The 20,963-nt window shown below is 51.2% G+C and overlaps 1 protein-coding gene across 1 annotated transcript in view; it reads left to right on the top strand.

Moving 5' to 3' along the window:
* Positions 1-441: 441 nt before the first annotated feature.
* SLIT1 (slit guidance ligand 1) overlaps positions 442-20,963 on the top strand; it is a 187,819-nt gene continuing 167,297 nt past the window's right edge. The window contains exon 1 of the mRNA XM_025396916.1: positions 442-884. Within this exon, the coding sequence (XP_025252701.1) occupies positions 688-884 (197 nt within the window). The 5' untranslated portion in view covers positions 442-687. The remainder of the gene's footprint in view (positions 885-20,963) is intronic.

Genomic DNA, 20,963 nt, shown 5'->3' with positions numbered 1-20,963 from the left:
TAGCAGCTGGGACCGCGGGTGCCGGGGTGCGTGCGTCTAAATGTGTGCATCCTCGCCGTGTGTGTGTGTGTGTGTGTGTGTGTGTGTGCATGTGCGCGCGCGTGTGTGTAGAGCCAGGACTTGGCAGGTCGAGCCACACCCCCCTTCCCTCCCCTCCCCTCCCCCGCAGCCCCCTGCCCGCTGGCGGCGCCTTGGAGGTTCCACCTTTGAAACTAGGCGGCTTGCAGCCGCGGAGTGGTCGTCGGGAGAGGGGGGCTGCGGGGGGAGGGCGGGGAGGAGCCCGGCCCTGGATGTGTGCTTTTCGATTGATGGATGACTGCCGGGTGGGAGCGAGCGCGCGGGTGTGTGTGTGTGTGTGTGGTGTGCTTAGGGTGCGTGCGCGCGCGGGGCCTGCCCATTTTCCTCCTCGCAGCAGTCAGTTGGGAGCTGGAGGGAGGGAGAGGGAGACGCAGGCGGCGAAACGGCAGAGGAGCCGAGCGCCCTCCGCCCAAGGCGCCCTCCCTCAGTCCGCGCACAGGCGCCGTCGCTTGGAGGAGCAAGGTGCCTCCCAACCCGCAGGGGCGCCGCGCGCAAGCCCGCGGGTTCTTTGGTGGCTCTGCCCCGGGACTGCACCTGGAGGCGGCCCCGGACGGGGATGGTCAGCGGCTGCCGCCGTCTGGCTCGCGAGCGGGACGCGGTGAGGGCACCATGGCGCTGACGCCCGGGTGGGGGTCCTCCGCGGGGCCGGTCCGACCCGAGCTCTGGCTGCTGTTGTGGGCAGCCGCGTGGAGCCTGGGAGCCTCGGCGTGCCCCGCCCTCTGCACCTGCACCGGAACCACGGTGGACTGCCACGGCACGGGGCTGCAGGCCATTCCCAAGAACATCCCGCGGAACACCGAGCGCCTGTGAGTATGGCCCCCGCCCCTGGCTCCCTGGCTCCGAGGTTGCCCTCCAACCCAGACGCAATTCCGGACTTCGGGGTGGGGGCAGGACCACTGGGGCCCGCCTGGGCTCCGCAGCCCACAGACGGGTCAGTTCTTGCCGGGGTCTTTCCCGAGCCAGGAGCCAGGAGCGCCGTGGTTTCCCCTTCCCTGGGATTCAAAGGGCCCTCGGCGGGGTTGTCAGCTCCCGTCCTCACACCTGCACCCTGCACTCCGCACCTGCCCTCCCCACTGCGCCAGCGCTTTATTCCTCCAGGGTGCCTGCGAACTGGTGCCAGAAAGCCTTCCTTGCACCCAGGAGGGACGCTTCCCACACTGGCCAGGACAATGTCTCCTTTTGGGCACATGGGGCTACGGCCGCGTTCTGAGCCAGCTGCGCAGATTACCGCTCCCAGAGCTTGCTCCTGACGAAGGGCAGCAGGATGGGATGGAGGCGAAGTTTCTGGTCTGCCCCTTCTTCTCCATTGTTTGCCCCAGAGCCTTGAGAATTCTTCCCCTGCAGGTGCCACGCGTTGGTCCTCTACTCACCCGCCTCCCTCCACACCCAGTCATCCCCAACGCAGGCAGACAATGGGACCTGAGGGCTTTGGGTATGTGGCTTGGGGTGTGTAACATTCAGCACCCGGAAAGGGGTAGGTGTGTCTTGGATGGAGAACCGGGTGGATAATGCCAAGAGGTCAAGAGCTTGGAGAGGGGGGCCCAAGGTTAAAGATATTGAACATGACAAGTCATAAAAAAACAGCATTTCTCTTCCCCTGTTCCCTCTTACTCGTAAATTCTTGAGGAAACTTGACCCTTTTCTAGACCCACTAAGCTAGTAGGATGTGTATGTGTGTGTGTGTGTTTGCGTGTGTGTATTTACAGACCTTTATACTTTGTTTTCTGTGAGTCTCCTGCATAATGTGTTTCTGTGTCAATTCCTAGTATTAAGGGGCCACCTTAATAGTGTGAGGCCATAAGAGTCCCCGTAATGGGCTGTGTGTGTGTAGATTTTGGTCACATGCAGGGCCTTTGTACTGCTCGCAGAGGTGACTGCACCAGGAGATTTTTGGACAGGGCTTTGGAGAAGGCTGCTGGCTCCTTTGAAACCTACCTACTCCTCCTTCCCACACTCCTTGGTGATTGCAGTGGCTCTCAGGAAAGGCATGCATATTTTGATAACTTTCGAGCACATTTTCATGGCCCCCAGCTGGTCAGAGACAGAAATCTGACCCTGAGGAGAGCTGTCTCCTGAATCAGACTCTGTACCAAGGCCAGCAATCAGTGAGCACATATTTGCCCCAGACTCTTCTTGGCTGCATCTGAAAAATTTCTGTGGAGGCTTCAGAGAATTTGCAATCTAGATGCAATCTAGATGATGTGTGTGTGTGTGTTGCATGTGTGTGTGTGTGTGTGTGTGTGTGTGAATGCTTGTGTGTTACAGGGCTGGGGAGAGGTGGTACCAAACTGAGTTTCCCATGGGCAGTGTGTGCATTATCCTGTGTGGACCTGAAGAGGAACTGAGGGTCAGAAATCTGTCCAGAGGACCTCTGCGGTGGCCTGGTCACCCTCCATGCCTGTCCCCTCTGTACCTGCTCCCTGCTTCCCTTGCCTTGTCCACCGGAATTTCTCCTGAAGCTGCTATCCTGGTTGCAGCCTAGATCTAAGACACATTAGCTCCTCTTCTTTGCTTTTGAATCTTGAGTCTTAAAGTCATCTCCTCCATCCTTACTCACCACCTTTAGTGTTTAAGACTTCCATGAACTCTTTAGCTCTTTTGTGATCAGAGTGAGATGAAAGTGAAATTTCCTAGTACAGAGGAAAGAGGTGGCGTTCTGGGAGCTATACTACCTGGGTCCTCCAGCTCTGTCACCTATGAGCTGTGTGACCTTGGGCAAGTTACTTAACTTCTCTGAACCTTAGTTGCTTTCCATCAGGAAAATGGGGCTGAGGCGACATAAGGTATCTGGTTCTTGTGAGGATGGAAGATCATGTATGGGAAGTGCCTGGTACCTTCTGATGCTCACTAAGTGAGAGCCATTATTACGATAGGATAGGGAGGGGAATCTCATTATTTTAATTCAGCAAATGTTTCTGAGCCAGGAACTGCCCTGGGTGCTGAGGCATCAGCAGGGAGTGAGCCCATCCCTGTCCTCAAGGGGCACATGGTCTAGAGAACTGGGCAGAGGACCTCTAATGGTAAGCTCTCAGAAGAGGGCCCGGCAGCCTCAGGGAACAGGCTGTGGGAATACTGGGGTGAGAAGCCCTTTTCCACAGTGAAGGGGTTTCTCAGAGGATGGGCCACTTTATCAAGGTTGGTTTGGATTTTGCCAAGCACAGAGGGCAGGCAATCTAGGCAGAGGGAATAGCTGGGCTCCAGGCCCAGCACGTTCTGCTGCTTTTCAGGTCATGGGGTCTGCTTTCTTGCAGACCTCTTTTTTCCCCCCTTTTTTGGTAGAGATGAGGATCTAGCTATGTTGCCCAGGCTGGTCTCAAACTTCTGGGCTCAAGCAATCCTCCTGCCTCCGCCTCCCAAAGTGCTGGGATTACAGGTATGAGCATAAGCAAAAAGCCAGCAGGTGTGAGCATGAGCCAAAAGCCTACAGGTGTGAGTATGAGCCAAAAGCCTGCAGGTGTTGAGTATGAGCCAAAAGCCTGCAGGTGTGAGCGTGCCTGGCCCGATATGGGAAGATGGACCAGCTTGTCCCTGGGGCTGAAACATGCTGTGGCCAGTGGCCAGTGAGTGGAGTGGGACTTGAGGCTGGAAAGAGATGTTGGGAAGGGTCAGGAAACCTTTCTATATGTGAACTTTTCCTCTGGAATTGGTAGTTGGAATCCAGGGGTGAGTTATCCTGGGGAAGTGGAGCAGGTCTGATCTCTGCCATGTGGGCAAAGCTTCCTGGACTGGGAAAGTGCAGGGAGCCCGCCTGTTCTCCAGGCAGCCCGTGAAAGAGCTGCTCGAAGAGGAAAAGAACATCTTGAAAGAGGCCTTGGTAAGAGCCCAGGCAGACTCAAAATAACTGTGGCAAATGCTCTCTCTAATCAATATGAGTGTTGTGCAGTATCAGAGCCTGAAACAGCGGCTTCTTCTGAGGCTGTGAAATTTTTATGGACTGCAGCTGTGCATTTGCCTTTTGTCCTTTGGGCAGTTTCTGCGGCAGCCTGTGAGGCCTGGCAACTTTATGATCATATATTCTATAACTCTGGGTCCAGGCGTGTCCCCCAAAATGGAAAGAAATTGTTATTGGTTTGCTGTGGGGACTTTGGGGAAGAGGTTGGGTAGGCCCCAGAGCTGCTGAGGAAATTGGTTCAGCCAGAGGGGCTGTGGGGCTGGTCAGCTGGGCAGCGAAGGGATGCTAAATAATTCACTGTAATGAACAATTAAAATACAGAGCCAGGGCTGGGAGAGGCGGCGGCGGAGGCCCAGGAAGCTTCCTCTCTTTGTATTGCCCAGGCGCAGAGGGACCCAGCCATGGTCACCATTAAGTTATTTTTTTTTTCTTCCACAACGACCTTGACTTTCAGTTGGACTTGATTTTTAATTACAAAAATCTTTTAACTAGAGTGTTCAGGAGAGTGTGAGAGTGCAGTATGCGTGGACATCGCTGGTGCCCCCAGCCCTCGGCACACTGGGTATTTGAGGCTTGCGGAAGATTCCCTGTGTGGGTGCAGAGAGGGGAAGTTGCCTGAGGATGGAGGGAGGCAGGCAGGGCCTTTGGGAAGGCCTACTGTTCTCTCTTTGCCTCCAGGCCCAGCACATTCTGCTGCTTGTCAGGTCTTTTTTTCCCTTTTTTTGTAGAGATGGGGATCTAGCTATGTTGCCCAGGCTGGTCTCAAACTTCTGGCTCAAGCAATCCCCCTGCCTCAGTCTCCCAAAGTGCTGGGGTTACAGGCATGAGCCACTGTGCCCAGCCTTGCCGTCCTCCTTATGTGCCCTTCCCTCCTTGCCAGTTCGCCCACCCTGCCCTATCTCCATGCCTGCTGTAGAGGCCTGGGAGGCCCTCTCTAGACTCAGCTCCCTGAGCTCGAGGTCTCATTTAACAGGGCTGAGTGGTCACACATAAGGGAGGCTGCCCAGGGCACCTGAGGCTGATCCTCTGGGGAGCCTGTTTGAAATTCCAAATAATAATTGTATGGTGACCTTGGTAAATGAGGTCAGGGGCCACTGCAGCCACATCTGCCATCAGGGCCTGGTTGGATCTGAGCAGGCCACCAGGGTCTCCTGCAGCAGAGACCTGAGCTGTGCAGGGGAGGTTCCTCCTGGCAGGGCAAGAGTCCCCTGCTTGCTTAGGCTTTGGTGTGGCTGCCAGCACACTGGCTTATTGCTGGGCTCTGAATGACTGGTGTTAGGACCCCCATTCTGTGCCTCTCTCTGCTCTGAGGCCCAGTTTCCCCATCTGTAAAAGGGGATGACGACAGCTGTGCAGGTTGATAGTGAGCAGTGAGTGAGGCAACGTGTCACACTTGGCACATGGCTGGTGTTCGCCCTTGCCTCGGCCTCTGGGGCTGATGACACCTACTACCTCAAAGGCCCTTTGCACTCACTCATGCTATGGTTGTGAAAATGCTTTGTGATTCAATCGTTAGGATATTATTGTTATTATTTGGAAAGCTCAAGCTAGAGGCTCAAGGGTTTGGGTGGGGCAGAAGAGAGCTCGGGAGGTAAGGATTTGAGCGCTGGCTCTCTTGCAGTCTGTCTGCTTAGAGCGCAGTCTGTCTATTTAGAACACTCATTTACCTTTCCTGGGCATCTGCCCCTTTCCCTGGGGATTTGGAGACAGAGTGGGGACCGTATGCAGGGCGGGTGGTCCTGATGGCAGGGCTGTGAAGCCAGACTGCCTAGGTTTTTAACCCCACTCTGCCACTCAGCAGCTGGGAAGGCCTTGGGCAAGTGATGGGGTTTAATTCCCTCATTCAACAGATAGCTATCTATTGAACGTCTGCATTGTGCTGGGTGAATAGTGCCGGACAGAAACAGAAACCCCAGTTTTAGTCCAGCAGGGGAGATAGAGATGAATGACATAATATAAGAATAAGCACATAACTGCAAGCTGGGATAAGTGGTCTGGAGGAAAGGGCGACTTCTCAGAACCCCATTTCCTTGCCCATAAAGTGGGGATGATGATAGGGCCTGCTTCAAAGGGTGGTCATGAGGATTAAATGCGGTAATGCTCACAGAGGCGCTTCGCACAGGGCCTGGCAGACAGCGAGTGCCCAATAAATGGTAGTAGTATTATTGTTATTAAAGTGACAGAGAATTGTAGGGATGTGAAGGAAATTTGGGCGTCATGCTGGATCCCAGGGTGGCCCTCCTCTTCCTCATCAGGCAGCCGATGGGAACCCTGGGGCACAAGCGGGGGTGTTGATGTTCCTCGGTGCCCCTTCTTGTGCGGGGCGGGCGGGCTGTCGGTGGCCCAGGCTGCCCGAGGCTGCCAGCAGGGGCGGCCGTGCTCTTTTGGGGCTGGGCCGCTCCTGCATTATTGGGAGCAGACGGGTGCTTGGCGGAGTTGCCGCCTCCAGTTCTGTGCCGGCATTAGCAGCTCGGCGGGGCTCTTGCTTAATGGGATTTTCTTCCGAAATGCTGTAATTATCGCCATACAAATACTTATTACCCAGAGCAGATGACGGCCGGGCCTTGGGCAGTAGCCAGGGAGCTGGGCTGTGCTGGGGGGCGGGGAGGGTGTGGAGAATTGGCTCCTCTTTTTGACGGAGCTCATGACCCCCTCCTCTCCTTTCTGAAACCCAGCCTGTGGCGGACAGACAGCTGTTGGGCACCTGCAGGGTGCATAGAGTCATTGAGAGAGGCCTGAGGAGCTTTCAGCCTGGTGAGGGAGAAAGAACAAATGTGTAAGGATGTCCGTAGAGACGAGGAGCACAGTGGCTACCAGCCCAGGCTTCAGTACGAGAATGGCCCAGTTTGAATCCTGGCTTCATCACCTATCAAGAGATCTTAGACAACTCACTAGCGGCTCAGCTTACTCATCTGTAAAATGGGACCAGTGGCAGCATTTACCTCATAGGGCTGTGTAGTTCAGATGAGATGATTTTTTTTGAGACGGGGTCTCACTATATTCCCCAGGCTGGTCTCAAATTCCTGGGCTCAAGCAATCCTCCCACTCAGCCTCCCGAGTAGCTGGAACTACAGGCATACATCACCTTGCCCAGCTAATTTCTTAGTTTTGATAACTGTGCATGGTTATGAAAGAGGTTAATGCTAGGGAAAGCTGGCTGAAGGCAGCAAGAATAAAGATTAATAATTAGAATAGAGCAATGCCTGGCACATAGTCAGTGCCCCATCAGTGTGGAGATGAGTCTGATGAGAGTCGCTCGATGGGAAGGAGGGATTGGATTGTTGCTGTGTTGTGGAGGTAGGGTTTCAACCGGGCCTTGAAGACTGGGCAAGACTTAGGTTAAGTAGTAAGGGGAAGTGAGGGTAAGGGAGTTTGGGAGCATTCAGAAGGTATGTGGCATGTGTTTGGGAAGGAGAGTGAGAAGCAGACCCCCCTGAGGGGCGAAGATTTGTGTTGGTGAGTTCTGGGAGAGGAGATTAAAGAAATGGGTGGGCACCTAGGCCATGGGGCAGGGAAATGGGGGTCCCCAGAGGGGGTGTGCAAAACTTTTTATTAAATTTTAAAAAACAAATAAATGATTTTTAATAAACTTATGGTCTTGTGCAAACATCACAATCCAATTTGCTTTATCGTAATCACACACACACACACACACACACACTTTCTCTCTCCTCTATCACACACACTAATAGGTAATTTTTTTCCTGAACTATTTAGTAATAGCTTGGAGACATTGTAACTTTTTTCCTTTAAATACTTGGTGGGTGTTTTCTAAGAACAATAAGGCTATCAACATCAGAAAATTAAACATCGGTGCAAAACTATACTCCAGAATTCACACTCAGTTTTTATCAATTGCCCGGATAATGTCTTTCATGGCTGTTTTTTCCCAGGTCCACAATCCTGCCAGAATCACACATGGCATTTAATGGTCATGGTCTTTAGTCTCCCTTAATTTGGAAGAGTTCCTCAGCCTTTCTTTGTTTTTCTTGACTTTGACATTATTGATATATGCAGGCCGGTTATTTTGCAGAATGCTCCTCAGTTTGACTTCATTTGATCTTTCCTCACGGTTACATTTGGGTTACGCATTTTTGCTGGGAACACCAAATAATGACTCCGTGTCCTTCCTGGTGCACCATGTCAGAAGGCAGGTGATGTCGGTTTGTGCCAGTATTGGTGATTTTGTCTTTAATCACTTGATAAGTTGATGTCTGCCAGGCTTCTCTGCTGAGAGGTTGTTGTTTTCTTCTTTGGTATTAACAGGTAATTTGTTGGGGGATTGTTTGAAGCTAAGTGCACATTCTGTTTCTCATCAAGCTTTCATCCCCCTAGTTTTAGCATTCATGATGATTTTCAACTCCATCATTTGTTCTCTATTAGTGAACTTTCTACCATAAGAAAGAACTTTCCCTTCTCCCTCATCTGGTTTTTTTTTTTTTTTTTTTTGAGATGGAGTTTTTGCTCTGTTGCCCAGGCTGGAGTGCAGTGGCACAATTTCGATTCACTGCAACTTCTACCTCCCGGGTTCAAGCGATTCTCCTGCCTCAGCCTCCTGAGTAGCTGGGATTACAGGCACCCACCACTGTGCCTGGCTAATTTTTGTATTTTTAGTAGAGACGAGGTTTCACCATGTTGGTTAGGCTGGTCTCAAACTCCTGACCTCAGGTGATCCACCCACCTCGGCCTTCCAAAGTGTTGGGATTACAGGCTTGAGCCACTGCGCCAGGCTTGCTTTCCTTCTTTTTTATGGTTTCGTAGTACTGTGTAGTGTATATGTACCACATTTTCTTTCTTTTTTTTTTTTGAGACGGAGTCTCTGTCACCCAGGCTGGAGTGCAGTGGCGTGATCTCGGCTCACTGCAAGCTCCACCTCCGGGGTTCACGCCGCTCTCCTGCCTCAGCCTCCCGAGTAGCTGGGACTACAGGCCCCCGCCACCATGCCCGGCTGATTTTGTGTATTTTTAGTAGAGACGGGGTTTCACCGTGTTAGCCAGGATGGTCTCGATCTCCTGACCTTGTGATCTACCCGCCTCGGCCTCCCAAAGTGCTAGGATTACAGGCATGAGCCACCGCACCCGGCCCACATTTTCTTTATCCAATCTGCTGTTAATGTCCTGCCACCACCTTGACTTTAACATGGTTAGACTGATTTTGGACTTCTGACTTCCAGAACTGAAAGATAATACATTTGTGTTACTTTCAGCCACTAGTGTATAATAATTTGTCATAGGAATCTACTACAATCATAGAGTTCAAAGCTATTGCAGAGGCCAAGATACGAGGGGAAGTGGGTCTGGACCAAGGCAGAGAGAGCAGAGAGAGTAAGTGGGAACGGCCTGGCAGACTCTGAGGCTCGAGCCTGAGAGAGTGATCCTGGGACTGGAATGAAGCTGGAAAAGGGCGACTGATCCTGGAGGAGAAGTTGTGAATTTGGCTTTTGCCTGTTTTCTTTGAACTGCCACTAAAAATCTACGTGAAAAAGATGGCCCCAGAGGTCGTGATGGGGAAGGTTACTCAGGAGAGTATTCAGGCTGGAGAGAGAGATGGGGGACCCTCAGGGGAAGCGCTTCAACCTATGAAGGCAGTGGAACAGAAACTTTGGTAGGAATAAGGATCTCCTGGGAGACTGGCACAAAATGCAGATTCCCAGCCCATCCTAGAGGTGCTGGCTCTGTAGATCTTCAGCAAGGCGATTCCGGTGATTTGGATTCTGGAGTGCCTAGGACGCAGTTTAAGAAACACTGCTTGGTGCTGGGGTTTCCTGGAGAAGAAAGCACATCCTTCGAGGACTTACACACATTAGCTCCCACCCACATTAGAGGGCAGGAGGAAGGGAAGGCGTCGAAGGAAGAGATGGTGGAGAGGCGGGAGGAACTCCTGTCCTGTGTTTGACAGCGGGGAGCCCTGGCTACACGTTTGTGGATTTGAACCTGGGCCGAATGGTTATTGCAAAGGCCAAAGAAGGAGTTTGGTGAAGAGGAGGAGGGTTAGCAGCGTGGAGAGCATTCAGTCTGTCTGAGGAGGAGGTCCAAGGAAAGCTTCTGGAACATGAGATTGGGGTCACTGGTAAAGCGGGCAGAGCAGTTTCCTGGGAGAAGCGGAAGGCAGGAGGCAGATGGCCGGCAGCGAGTAGGTGGTAAGGAAGTTTGCAGAGGAGAAGACAGGCACGGGAACTCTGAAGGGGAGCAGGCTCAGGAGAGAGTTGCTTGCAGCATAGAGGCAGGTGGACTGGAGTCTCTTGGAGAGGGAAGGAGGGAGCCTTGGGGTCTTGGGGAATGCGGGAATGGGGAGAGCTGTCGATGGGCCAGAGAAGGACAGAGGCAGAGAGAGGTGAGAGGGAATTTTGATGGTAGCTGTGGTCATGGTCGTGGCTTAGAGCCCCTCCCTCTCGCCAGCCTCAAATGAGCTGCTTTACCAGAGTTCCCTCTTTTACTCCTCATAACACTCCTGGGAGGAAGGTATTACTCACCTCTGCTTTGCAGATGAGAAGAAGGTTCAGAGAGGTGGAGCCATCTGCCCAGGGTTGAACAGCCAGCTGGTAAGTGGTATGCTGAGATTCCCTGAGTCTTGAGGCTCTGAGACGTGCCTGTGTTTAGTTTTTAAATTTGACTTCTGCTCTGTAGTCTTAATGAGGCCTGACTTCATTCACTCATTCCTTCATTATTTGCCAGACATTCATTCAGTATCTACAAAACACTTGCCAGCTGAGCATTGGGGCTGTAAAGGCAAATTGGCCGTGATTGATTCCCGCCTGCACATGTTTGCTGGGTGGACCCAAGTTGCAGGCTGGTATAGGGAGCAAGGTGTCTGGTCTGGGGTAGAGAATGGTGAGCAGAGTTGGGCAGATTCAGGGAGGTGGTGGTGCAGGAGGAGGTCAGTGGTGGATGGCCTCCCAGGGGCCTGCATGGATAGAGAGCATGGAGGCCTAGGGGCTGTCAGTGGAGCCCTGGGTGCAGGGCTGTGGTTTGGGAGTAGGCCACAGACCTGGGAAGGGGATTGGCAAGAGCAAGGTGGGGCCTCAGAAGTGAAGGGATTGGGGTGCACTTTGGGCCTCAGGACAGAATCCCATGGAGTTGGGATTAAGAGCTGGGCCCTACTACCTCACACCCACTAGGATTGCGACTGTCAAAAAAACAGAAAATAAGTGTTGACAAGGATGTGCACACTGTTGGTGGGAATGTGAAATGGTGCAGCTACTGTGGAAAACAGTATGGCGATTCCTCAAAAAATTAACAATAGAATCACCATATGACCCAGCAATTTCACTTCCAAGTAAATACCCAAAAGAACTGAATGCAGAGTGGTTTCTATATATAGAATAGAGTATGATTCAGCCTTAAAAAAGGACATTCTGACACATGCTACAACATGGATGAACCTTGAGGACATTGTGCTGGGTGAAAAAGCCAGTCATAAAACGACAAACACTACGATCTCACATATCTGAGGTACCCAGAGGAGTCACATTCAGAGACAGACGGTAGAAGGGCAGTTGCCAGGGACTGGTGGAGAATGGGGGAGCTCTGTAGCATAGAGTTTCACTTTGCAGGTGAAAAAGTTCTGGAGATTGGTTTGCACAACAATCTGAATATATACATTTTAAAGTAGTACAGTACACTACAGAACTAACTATGCACTTAAAAATGATTAAGATGGTAGGTTTTATATTATGTATATTTTTACCACAATTAACAACTAATTTTTTTTTTTTTTTTTTAAAGAGCTGGGTCCTGGGGTCAGATGTGCCAGAGCTCAAGTCCTGCTCCTCAACCAGCTGGGTGACCTGAAACAGGTCATCTAAACTCTTTAGGCCTCAGTGCCCTCATCTGTCAGTCAAGACTGACAAGGAGCCTCTGAGCCAGGCACTACTGTGAGGCTTAAATGAGCTGGCTTGGTTGGGATACTACTGTAGCAATTGCTGTTTCTCCAGCCAAGGAAACAAGATGGGTCCCCAGGAGCCCAGGCGCAAGGGTGGAGTGGATCGGTAGCAAATGGGCCCTGGCATGGGGTCCCTGCCTCCTCCTCCTTGGGGCTTCCCTACTGATCACATGTCAGAGGGTGGTCCCAGGCTGGAGTTGGTGTCTGGCTGTGGCTCAGACTGGTGGGTTGGAGAACTGGGATGCTGGGAGCCCTGATTCCTCACCTACTGAGGCCTGAGGATGTGGGGAAGGCCCAGCTGACTGACAGGAGTGCGTGCAAGGCCTCGACCATGGTATGCCAGCAGCCCCTGGGCTCAGTGGGCAGGGTTGTTCTGGCAGCCTGTATTCAGTGAGCACCTACTATGTGCCAGGTATCCTCACAGGTGCCAGGGATACAGCAGTGAGCAAACCAGCTGCGGCCTCTCCCCTTACAGGTAGCTGGGAAACTGGCCTTAGACAAAGGACTTCCTATTGACCTGCAACTCCGATGGCTGTCCGAGCTCCAGAGGAGATAAGTGGGCACCTGGGGAAGCTGGTTTAGAGGAGGGCGTTTGACTGGAGGCCTGAAGGCTGTTCGGACAGGGAGCCTGGTGCACGTGCTGGGGCAGGGGAAGAGCTTGCTGAGCTCTAGGCTGCTCCAGGCCAGAAGGAAGCACTGATATTGAAGGGAACGGGGGAGCAGAGTGGAAGCCCTGCAGCTGGGGGGCTGGTATTTTCCTATTAAAGGGCTGAGGAATAATTATTCTTCTACCCCGTAGGCCAAGGCAGGCTGGCCAGAGGCCTTCGCCCTTCGGGAGCCACAGCTACCCTTTCCTTGGGGTCAGATTGTGTGCTCACTCTGCCCTTCTGGGCTCAGGTCTCCAGGACTTCAGAGTCCTCCAATACCTACCAAGGCTTGCAGCTGTGCTCACAGATCCCTCTGTGACCCCCTTCTTCCCCATCAACCTCAATTCATGGAAACCCCAGGCTGCACCCACTGGGGCCTCAGGCCCTCCTGCCTCACCGCTGCTTGAGGCCAATGCTGGCTTTGCTCAGATCCTTGTTACCCCTTCTTGAGCCTGGGCGGTCAAGGCTGCAGTGAGCTGTGATCATGCCCCTGCTCTCTAGCCTGGGCTACAGAGTGGGACCCTGTGTTAAAAAAAAAAAAAAAAAAAAAAAAGGGTGGAGCTGGGATTCCAGCCCAGGCCTGTGCCTTCAAGGCCTGAGTTATTTGGCCCAAAGACTGAACCACTTGGATTGGCTTCCCAGCTCTGACACTCAACCTGTAGGCTCCATTTCCTCATCTGTAAGGTGATGAGAAAGACGCCTACTTCCAAGGGATGTTGTGAGAAGTACGTGGAGCTCATGTTTATGAAGCAGCCAGGCCAGTGCTGCCCCGTGGAAGGGACCTGCCCCATTCCACCGGCTACCCTGGCTCTCCTGAAGACTGAGACCACCCCCGAGCAGGAGGAAGACAACCCGTCCTTTCCTCTTTCCTCCTGAGGGTGTCTGGAATCACCCAGCTGTCTCACTTAGCAGCTTGGACCCTAAGGACGCGATTTCCTTGCTCATATTGGGCTCACTTATGAGAATGGAAGGACCTGGAAGAGAGGAAGTTGTTGGTAACATGGGAGCATCCTCTGCGTGGAGCTCTTTTGGGGTGATGTCCATTTGGGGAGAACATTTCTTTTCCTATTTCTCTCTTTCTAAATTTCTCTCTCTCTCTCTCCCTCTCCCTCCCTCCTTTCTCTCTCTCTCTTTCTTTTTTTCTTTTTCTTTTAGCAGGGTTCTTGCTCTCTTGCCCAGGCTGTAGTATAGTGGTGCAATCATAGCTCATTGCAGCCTCAACCTCCTGGGCTCAAGTGATCCTCCTACCTCAGCCTCCCAAGTAGCTGAGATGACCATGCCTGGCTAATTAAAATAAAATTTTATTTGTAGAGATGGGGTCTTGCTGTGTCACCCAGGATGATCTCAAGCAATTCTCCTCTCTTGGAGTCCCAAAGCAGTAGGATTATAGGAGTGAGCTGTCATGCCTGGCTGGGGAGAGCATTTCTTAATGTGTGTGTGTTTATTTTTGGAGTAGGGAGACAAAGAAACATGGAAAACCTGCTCAACTAATGCTATTTAAAATGTCAATTTTAATGCAAATTCTTTCCTGTATTCAAGAAATACTTATTGAAACATCTATCATGTGCCATGTTCTGTGTTGCACCCTGGGTGTACAATAGCAATAAAACATAGTCTGTGTCCCCAGGTTGCTTCTAATCTCATGTGGAGGCTGGGACATCAGTCAGGGAATCCTCCAAATCAGTATAAATTGACTCTGACTGGGGGAGGTGGCTCAGGCTTGTAATCCCAGCACTTTGGGAGGCCGAGGCAGTTGGATCATTTGAAGTCAGGAGTTGGAGACCAGCCTGGCCAACATGGTGAAACCCTGCCTCTACTAAAAATGCAAAAAAATTTAGCTGGGTATGGTGGTGGGTACCTGAGAATAGCTTCAGCCTGGGAGGTAGAGGTTGCAGTGAGCTGAGATTACACCACTGCACTCTGGCCTGGGTGACAGATTCTATCTCAAAAAAAAACAAAAACAAAAACAAAAAACAATTGGCTCTGATTTGTGCTACAAAGGAGAGGGTCAGGGCGCTCTGTGGGCCTGTGATAGGAAGGTTTGCCAATTGGAGTTCATAGGCAAAGAGGAAGGAAGGAGCATTCTAGGCAGAGGGAGTAGGAAGTCAGAAGGAGCATGGGGCGGGCTGGGTTGGTGGGCACAGAACAGACCACTCAGGAGCTTGTAGTTCACGGTAAGTAGATTTTTTTTTTTTTTTTTGTAAGGTGGAGTTTTGCCCTGTCACCCAGGCTGGAGTGCAGTGGCATAATCTTGACTCACTACAACCTCCGCCTCCTGGGTTCAAGCAATTTTCCTGCCTCAGCCTCCCAAGTAGCTGGGATTACAGGCACCTGCCACCATGCCCTGCTAATTTTTGTATTTTTAGTAGAGACAGGTTTTGCCATGTTGGCCAGGCTGGTCTCTAACTCCTGACCTCAGGTGATCCACTTGCCTCAGCCTCCCAAAGTCCTGGGATTACAGGCATGAGCCACCGCGCCCGGCCACTAAGAAGATTTGTCTTGATTCCAAGAGCAATGGGGATCCATTGAAGGCTTTAAGTGCGGAGTGACATGATCAGATTTGCATCTTGAAAAGACCACTCTGGCTGTGGCTTGGAGAGCAGATTGGAGGGGGGCCAAGGTGAACGTGGGGAGCCTGTGAGGCGGCGCTGCAGGGTTCGGGCTCGAGGACAGAGGCGTGGGGCGGGTGTGGAAGCTGGCGGGTGGGATGTGGGAAATGCACCCGGGCCAGCCTGCAGGTTGGGGTGTTAGGCCTCTGTGGGCCCCTTTACTGCTGTCTGGGCAGTGGCTGGGGAGGGAATTTCTTTCTTTCCTCCGTTCTCTCTGTCTGACTCTGTAGACTCTCAGCGCCGCAGCCTCGGCCAGGGTAAGATTTCAAAGCAAAGAGCTGGGTGTACCATTCCCGAGCAGGCTTGTCTTATTCGGTGATAGCGTGCGTTCGTTCGTTCGTTCTTTGTTTGTTTGTTTGTTTCTTTCTTTCTCTCTTTCTCTCTCTCCTTTCTTTCTTTCTTTTTCTTTCTTTCTTCCCTGCAGGAAGGGTAAGCCTCTCACCTTTCACCACAAGGTGGTGAGCCATCCACCACAGGCTGTGATGAGGAAGGAACGTTCTAGTCCCTGAGGTAACAGGAGTGGCTGGAGCTCCAGGGTGAGAAATTGCGAAGCTGGCGCCAGGAGCCCCCAGAACAGCCCATGACGGGCCCAGGGAGTTTATTCCTGCAGCCCCAGGAAATCCCAGGGTTTCTTTTGGTTCCTCACAAATACCCAGAGACTGGGGATCAAATTCTTGTTTCCTGAGAGGATTCAAGACATCCTTATGTGTTTTTGTTTTTTCCTTGGTAACTTTGCTTCGGAGGATTTTCTCCAAAATCTTTTGCCACCGAGGTTTTCCTTTTAGGCTAGGACCACACAGGAACGGAGGGAAATCAGGGCCGTTTGCCACTGAGCATTTTTCCTCCTTGGGGAGAAGGATGGGTGTAAACTCATGACTTTTGGAAGAGGGAGCACTGTCTTAGGGTGCCTTCCCTGGTCTTCAGCTTCCTGGGTCCTGCAGGGAAGTGAGTGACTCTTCCCAGTTCAACTTGGCCCTGCCAGTCCAGTACCGGCTGGAGCTGAGCCAGGGGACGCCACCTCCTGGTGGAGCTATAGTCCTGGAGGAAAATCACAGCAGTGGCAGTAGTCAAGATAATCGCAGCAGGTAATAATGCTGTAGAGAGCACGAATTGTGTGCCGGGCATTATTCTTGTGTTTTAGAAATATCAAGACATTTAAACTTCACCACATCTCCAAGTGGTGGGTCTTACCATCATCCTCATTTTATAAATGGGGAAACTGAGGCATAGAAAAGCTAACTTACGTGCCCAAGGTCACACAGCCAGTGTAATGGTGGAGCAGGAATTTGAAGCCGGATGGTCTGGCTCCAGAGCCCACACTCTTGGCGACTAAGAACACTTAGCTCAGCCTGGCGGGGGAGCCCCCGAAATTGTTGTGTAGGCAGAGCACATGGTTTCGTTACGGAGCCCCAGTGCAGCCGTGTCCTCTACAAAGCCCTCAAGTTATGTTCTTCAGCTCTGTCCAAGGCATAGCCACTCGAGGTGAGGGCATGGGATGAGGGGACAGAGGGAGAGTCCAGCAACATGAGGACTTGTGACGTAGGAGACAGAACGTGGAATCACACTGGCTGGGGTCTGATCCTGCCCCACCACTTATTAGCCGTGTAGCACCATGCAAGTTGCTTCATGCATCCGTGCCTCAGTTTCCTCCTCAGCAAGTTGGAGAGCGTATGACTGCCGTTATAGGTTGTGAAATGAGAGTGAAATGAGATGAAGCATGCTTAGGGTCAGAGCCTGGAGCCTGAACACAGTTGGTGCCCAGGAAGAAGTGGCAGGTATGGGCTCTAGTGGCAAAACCTCAGGGAGCCCAGGTGGGCTCTGGATCTTGGGATCTTCCTGAGACTTGAGGCTGGGACCTGCCCGAGTGGGCCCACTCCTCCAGCTGTCCTGGCTGCCCTGGGCTTAAGGTCCTAGCAGCATCTCCCAGTCTCCCCTGGCAGCTTGCTGGGGGAGGGGATTCCGTGGCAACATTGAGGACCTCCCATTGGAGGAATCAGATGCGACAGGAAAATGTCCTCCTTGCCTTATTCTAGCAACCTTTGATGAGGGGAAGTGGCTGGCTTAGGTTGTGAACTTGATCCTGGTGGGAGAGAGGGTGGGCTACCCCGTGGAGGTCACTTTCTCAGCCTAAGTGGCAATAATACCTCCTTAGGCAGCAGCCGTCAGACCTGGGAGCTTAGTGAGAGCTCTCAGGCTGCAGGCTGGGGTGAGGGGCTCTCCCCTGAGAGGAGGCATTAAGCTCTGCGTTAGACAGCAAGGCTGATGGGGGCAGGCTGGGATGGGCTTGGGCCTCTTTTGACATTCTGTCCCGGAAGCAGGGTCCCCAAGGGAGAGGCTGTGCTTGCCTTGCTGTCTGTGCCGTTGTCTTTTTCTCCCTGCTTGTCTTAGGTCTTGTGTGGAGTGGGGTGTAGGAAGTGAGAAACAGGAGTGGGACTAAGGAATGCACCCCTGCACCTGCACTGTGGGGGCTGGTACAAAAGGGTAAGAAGAGAGGTGTGCTAATGTGGGGTGTCATCAGAATGTCCTCTCCACCTCTGTCCTGCCTTAGTGGGAATTCCATCCTCAGGGATTCTTGAGTTCCATTTTGGGTCCTGCCTTGTTAAGATAAGTCAGTGTTTGTCTTTGCCTCAATTTTGCCATCTGTGAAATGGGAATAATTATCATAGTCAATTGCTTTAGTTGCCGTGAAAAGGAATGAGTGATGAATGATATGTAAAATTCATCAGATTTTTCATGATTTTGACCAAGTAATTGCATTTACAGGAATGTATTCCTCCCAAATGCTCATCAACCTTTATGCAATAATTTATATTTGGACAATATCTAACCAGCCCAGGGATACCAGTCACAGGGAATCAGGGAGGGAGTGGTCCAGTAACTTGATATATCCAAATGAAGGGACACTTCATGGCCGATCGGAATCTTAGGTGGAAAACACACAGCGTATGATATTGTAGAAGGAGGGGGTAACATTTATGTCTCATTCATCCTCTTCAGAACCTTGCAAAACACTTTGCACATAGTAAGTCTTCTGTAAACATTTGTTGAATTATCTTAAGTATATAAAAGTAGTTTCCAACAAAAACAGGCTTGAGGGCAAATATTTCAGAACATTAAAAGGAGTTATTTCTTAGTGATGGGATTACGTATGACTTTCATTTTTTTCTTTGTTTTGGAAATGGAAAAATATTCAGTAATGTGCATAGCACTCTTATTTTTATATGCAGTAACTTTTATTTATATGTTGGCTATTATGGATATTATATGTTGGATATTATGTTTGTTTATAAAAACAGATGTCTTTAAAAAAATAACACGGCCGGGCGCGGTGGCTCAAGCCTGTAATCCCAGCACTTTGGGAGGCCGAGACGGGTGGATCACGAGGTCAGGAGATCGAGACCATCCTGGCTAACACGGTGAAACCCCGTCTCTACTAAAAAATACAAAAAACTAGCCGGGCGTGGTGGCGGGTGCCTGTAGTCCCAACTACTTGGGAGGCTGAGGCAGGAGAATGGCGTGAACCCGGGAGGCGGAGCTTGCAGTGAGCTGAGATCCGGCCACTGCACTCCAGCCCGGGCAACAGAGCCAGACTCCCTCTCAAAAAAAAAAAAAAAAAAAAAAAAAAAAAAAACACTGCAGAAAAGTATAAAAAAGAAACTGAGGTCACCTTGAGTCCTACCACTTAGCGGTGACAGCCATTACTATGTGGCACACAGCCCCCAGCTCATTCTGTATTCGTGTGTGTGTGTGTGTGTTTCTACATAAGCAGTGTGTTAGTCCATTCTCACACTGCTAATAAAGACATAGCTGAGACTGGGTAATTCATAAAGGATAGAGGTTTAATTGACTCACAGTTCCACATGGCTAGGGAGGCCTCAGGAAACTTACAATCATGGTGGAAGGGGAAGCAAACACATCCTTCTTCACATGGTGGGAGCAAGGAGAAGTGCAGGAGAACGGTCCTTTATAAAACCATCAGATCTCATGAGACTTATTCACTATCACGAGAACAGCACGGGAAAGACCTGCTCAGACAATTCAATTACCTCCCACCGCGTCCCTCCTATGACACATGGGGATTATGGGGGCTACAATTCAAGATGAGATTTGGGTAGGGACACAGCCAAACCATATCAAGCAGGTTCGTAGAAAAGGGTTGTCTTGTGACCTTTTCCCATGTTCTGTGTCATGCACAACTTTCTTTGTCAAGACAAGCAGATCTGTGCCGTTTTAAATGGCTGCATGACAGATGGCAGTTTCGCAGATGTGCTGAATTCAACCAAGCAATGCTCTACTAATGTCCATTTAACTTGTTTAAGATTTTTCCTCTTATAATCAATGCTGACATATTTTTATAATAGAAAAACAACAACCAAAAATGCCTTTTGGGTTTAGGTTTGGGGATAAACATTTCAACCCAAAGAGAACCAGCCCTGCTTGGGAAGAGAACCACTTTTAAAGGGCTTCATGATGACATTCTCAGTATTTGAAGAAAGGCTGGGGTACAGAGGGAGCAGGTTGGGGTGCAACACAGTGAGGCTCAGAGTGGCTGTTTCAGGAAATAATATTTAGTTCATTGAAAAATGACCTTTACATTGAGCAGAGCCATCTCATTTGGAGAAGGTGTCCCTGCAGCATTTAGGGTGGGGAGGCGGCTCAGTCAGGGGCTCTCACCAATGGCTTGTGTTAGCTTGGAAAGGCCTCAGGCCCCTCTGAGAGATCCTGTTAGGAAAGTGATGAGGAGCAGGGAATGAGTTTTTGCAGCTGCTTCTGAGGATCAGGAGCTAGGCCCACGGGACGGGCAGCGAGAGGATGCGTTGAATGTTGAGACAGCCTGACCTGGTAGAAAAAGCCTGGCCCGTGGGTCAGATGGCCGTGGGTTCAGATTTCTGTTCTGTCAATTACCAGCAGGTGACCTTGGGAAGGCACCTAGCCTCTTAGAGCCATTCTCATCTGTTAAGATGAGCACAGTTACTATTTTTCTGCATGGTGTGAAGGTGGGCGTAACTCCAGTTCCTAGATGGTGCAGAAAAGGAATCCATGTGTTGTTGATCTTAGTGGAAACAACCCTAGAACATCACCCAGACCAAACTCCTTCCTTCCTTCCTTCCTTCCTTCCTTCCTTCCTTCCTTCCTTCCTTCCTTCCTTCCTTCCTTCTTTCCTTCTTTCCTTCTTTCCTTCTTTCCTTCTTTCCTTCTTTCCTTCCTTCCTTCCTTCCTTCCTTCCTTCCTTCCTTCCTTCCTTCCTTCCTTCCTTCCTTCCTTTCTCTCTCTCTCTCTTTTTCTCTCTCTCTCTTTCTCTCTTTCTTTCTTTCAATGGAGTTTCGTTCTTGTTGCCCAGGCTGGAGTGCAATGGCACGGTCTCAGCTCACTTCAACCTCCACCTCCCGGGTTCAAGCGATTATCCTGCCTCAGTCTCCTGAGTAGCTGGGATTACAGGTGCCCGCCACCATGCCTGACTAATTTTTTTGTATTTTTAGTAGAGATGGGGTTTCACCATGTTGGCCAGGCTGGTCTTGAACTCCTGACCTCAGGTGATCCACCTGCCTCAGCCTCCCAAAGTCCTGGGATTACAAGTGTGAGCCGCTGCATCCGGCCAGACCAAACAATTTCTAAACTCCGGGAGGACAGGGACTTTGTTTCTCAAAGTAGCTTGGACTTGGGTTGAGCTCTTGGCCATACCCAGAACTTTTGACTAAAGTTGGCTAAGTGAGAAGACTGGGCTGCAGGTGAACATGGGGCGTGTGTGTGCGCCTGCGCGTGCGCATGTGTGAACATGACAGTGTTGAGGAAGAGGTGGAGGCAAGCGGGAGCTGCCCCAGGGAGATAGATGGCAGAGGGGACAGCTGGAGTGAG

This window comes from Theropithecus gelada, chromosome 9 (genome assembly GCF_003255815.1).
Source record: "Theropithecus gelada isolate Dixy chromosome 9, Tgel_1.0, whole genome shotgun sequence".
NCBI classification, from domain to species: domain Eukaryota; kingdom Metazoa; phylum Chordata; class Mammalia; order Primates; family Cercopithecidae; genus Theropithecus; species Theropithecus gelada.
Note: the sequence above shows the minus strand (reverse complement) of the source record. Positions and strands in the feature narration are given on the sequence as shown.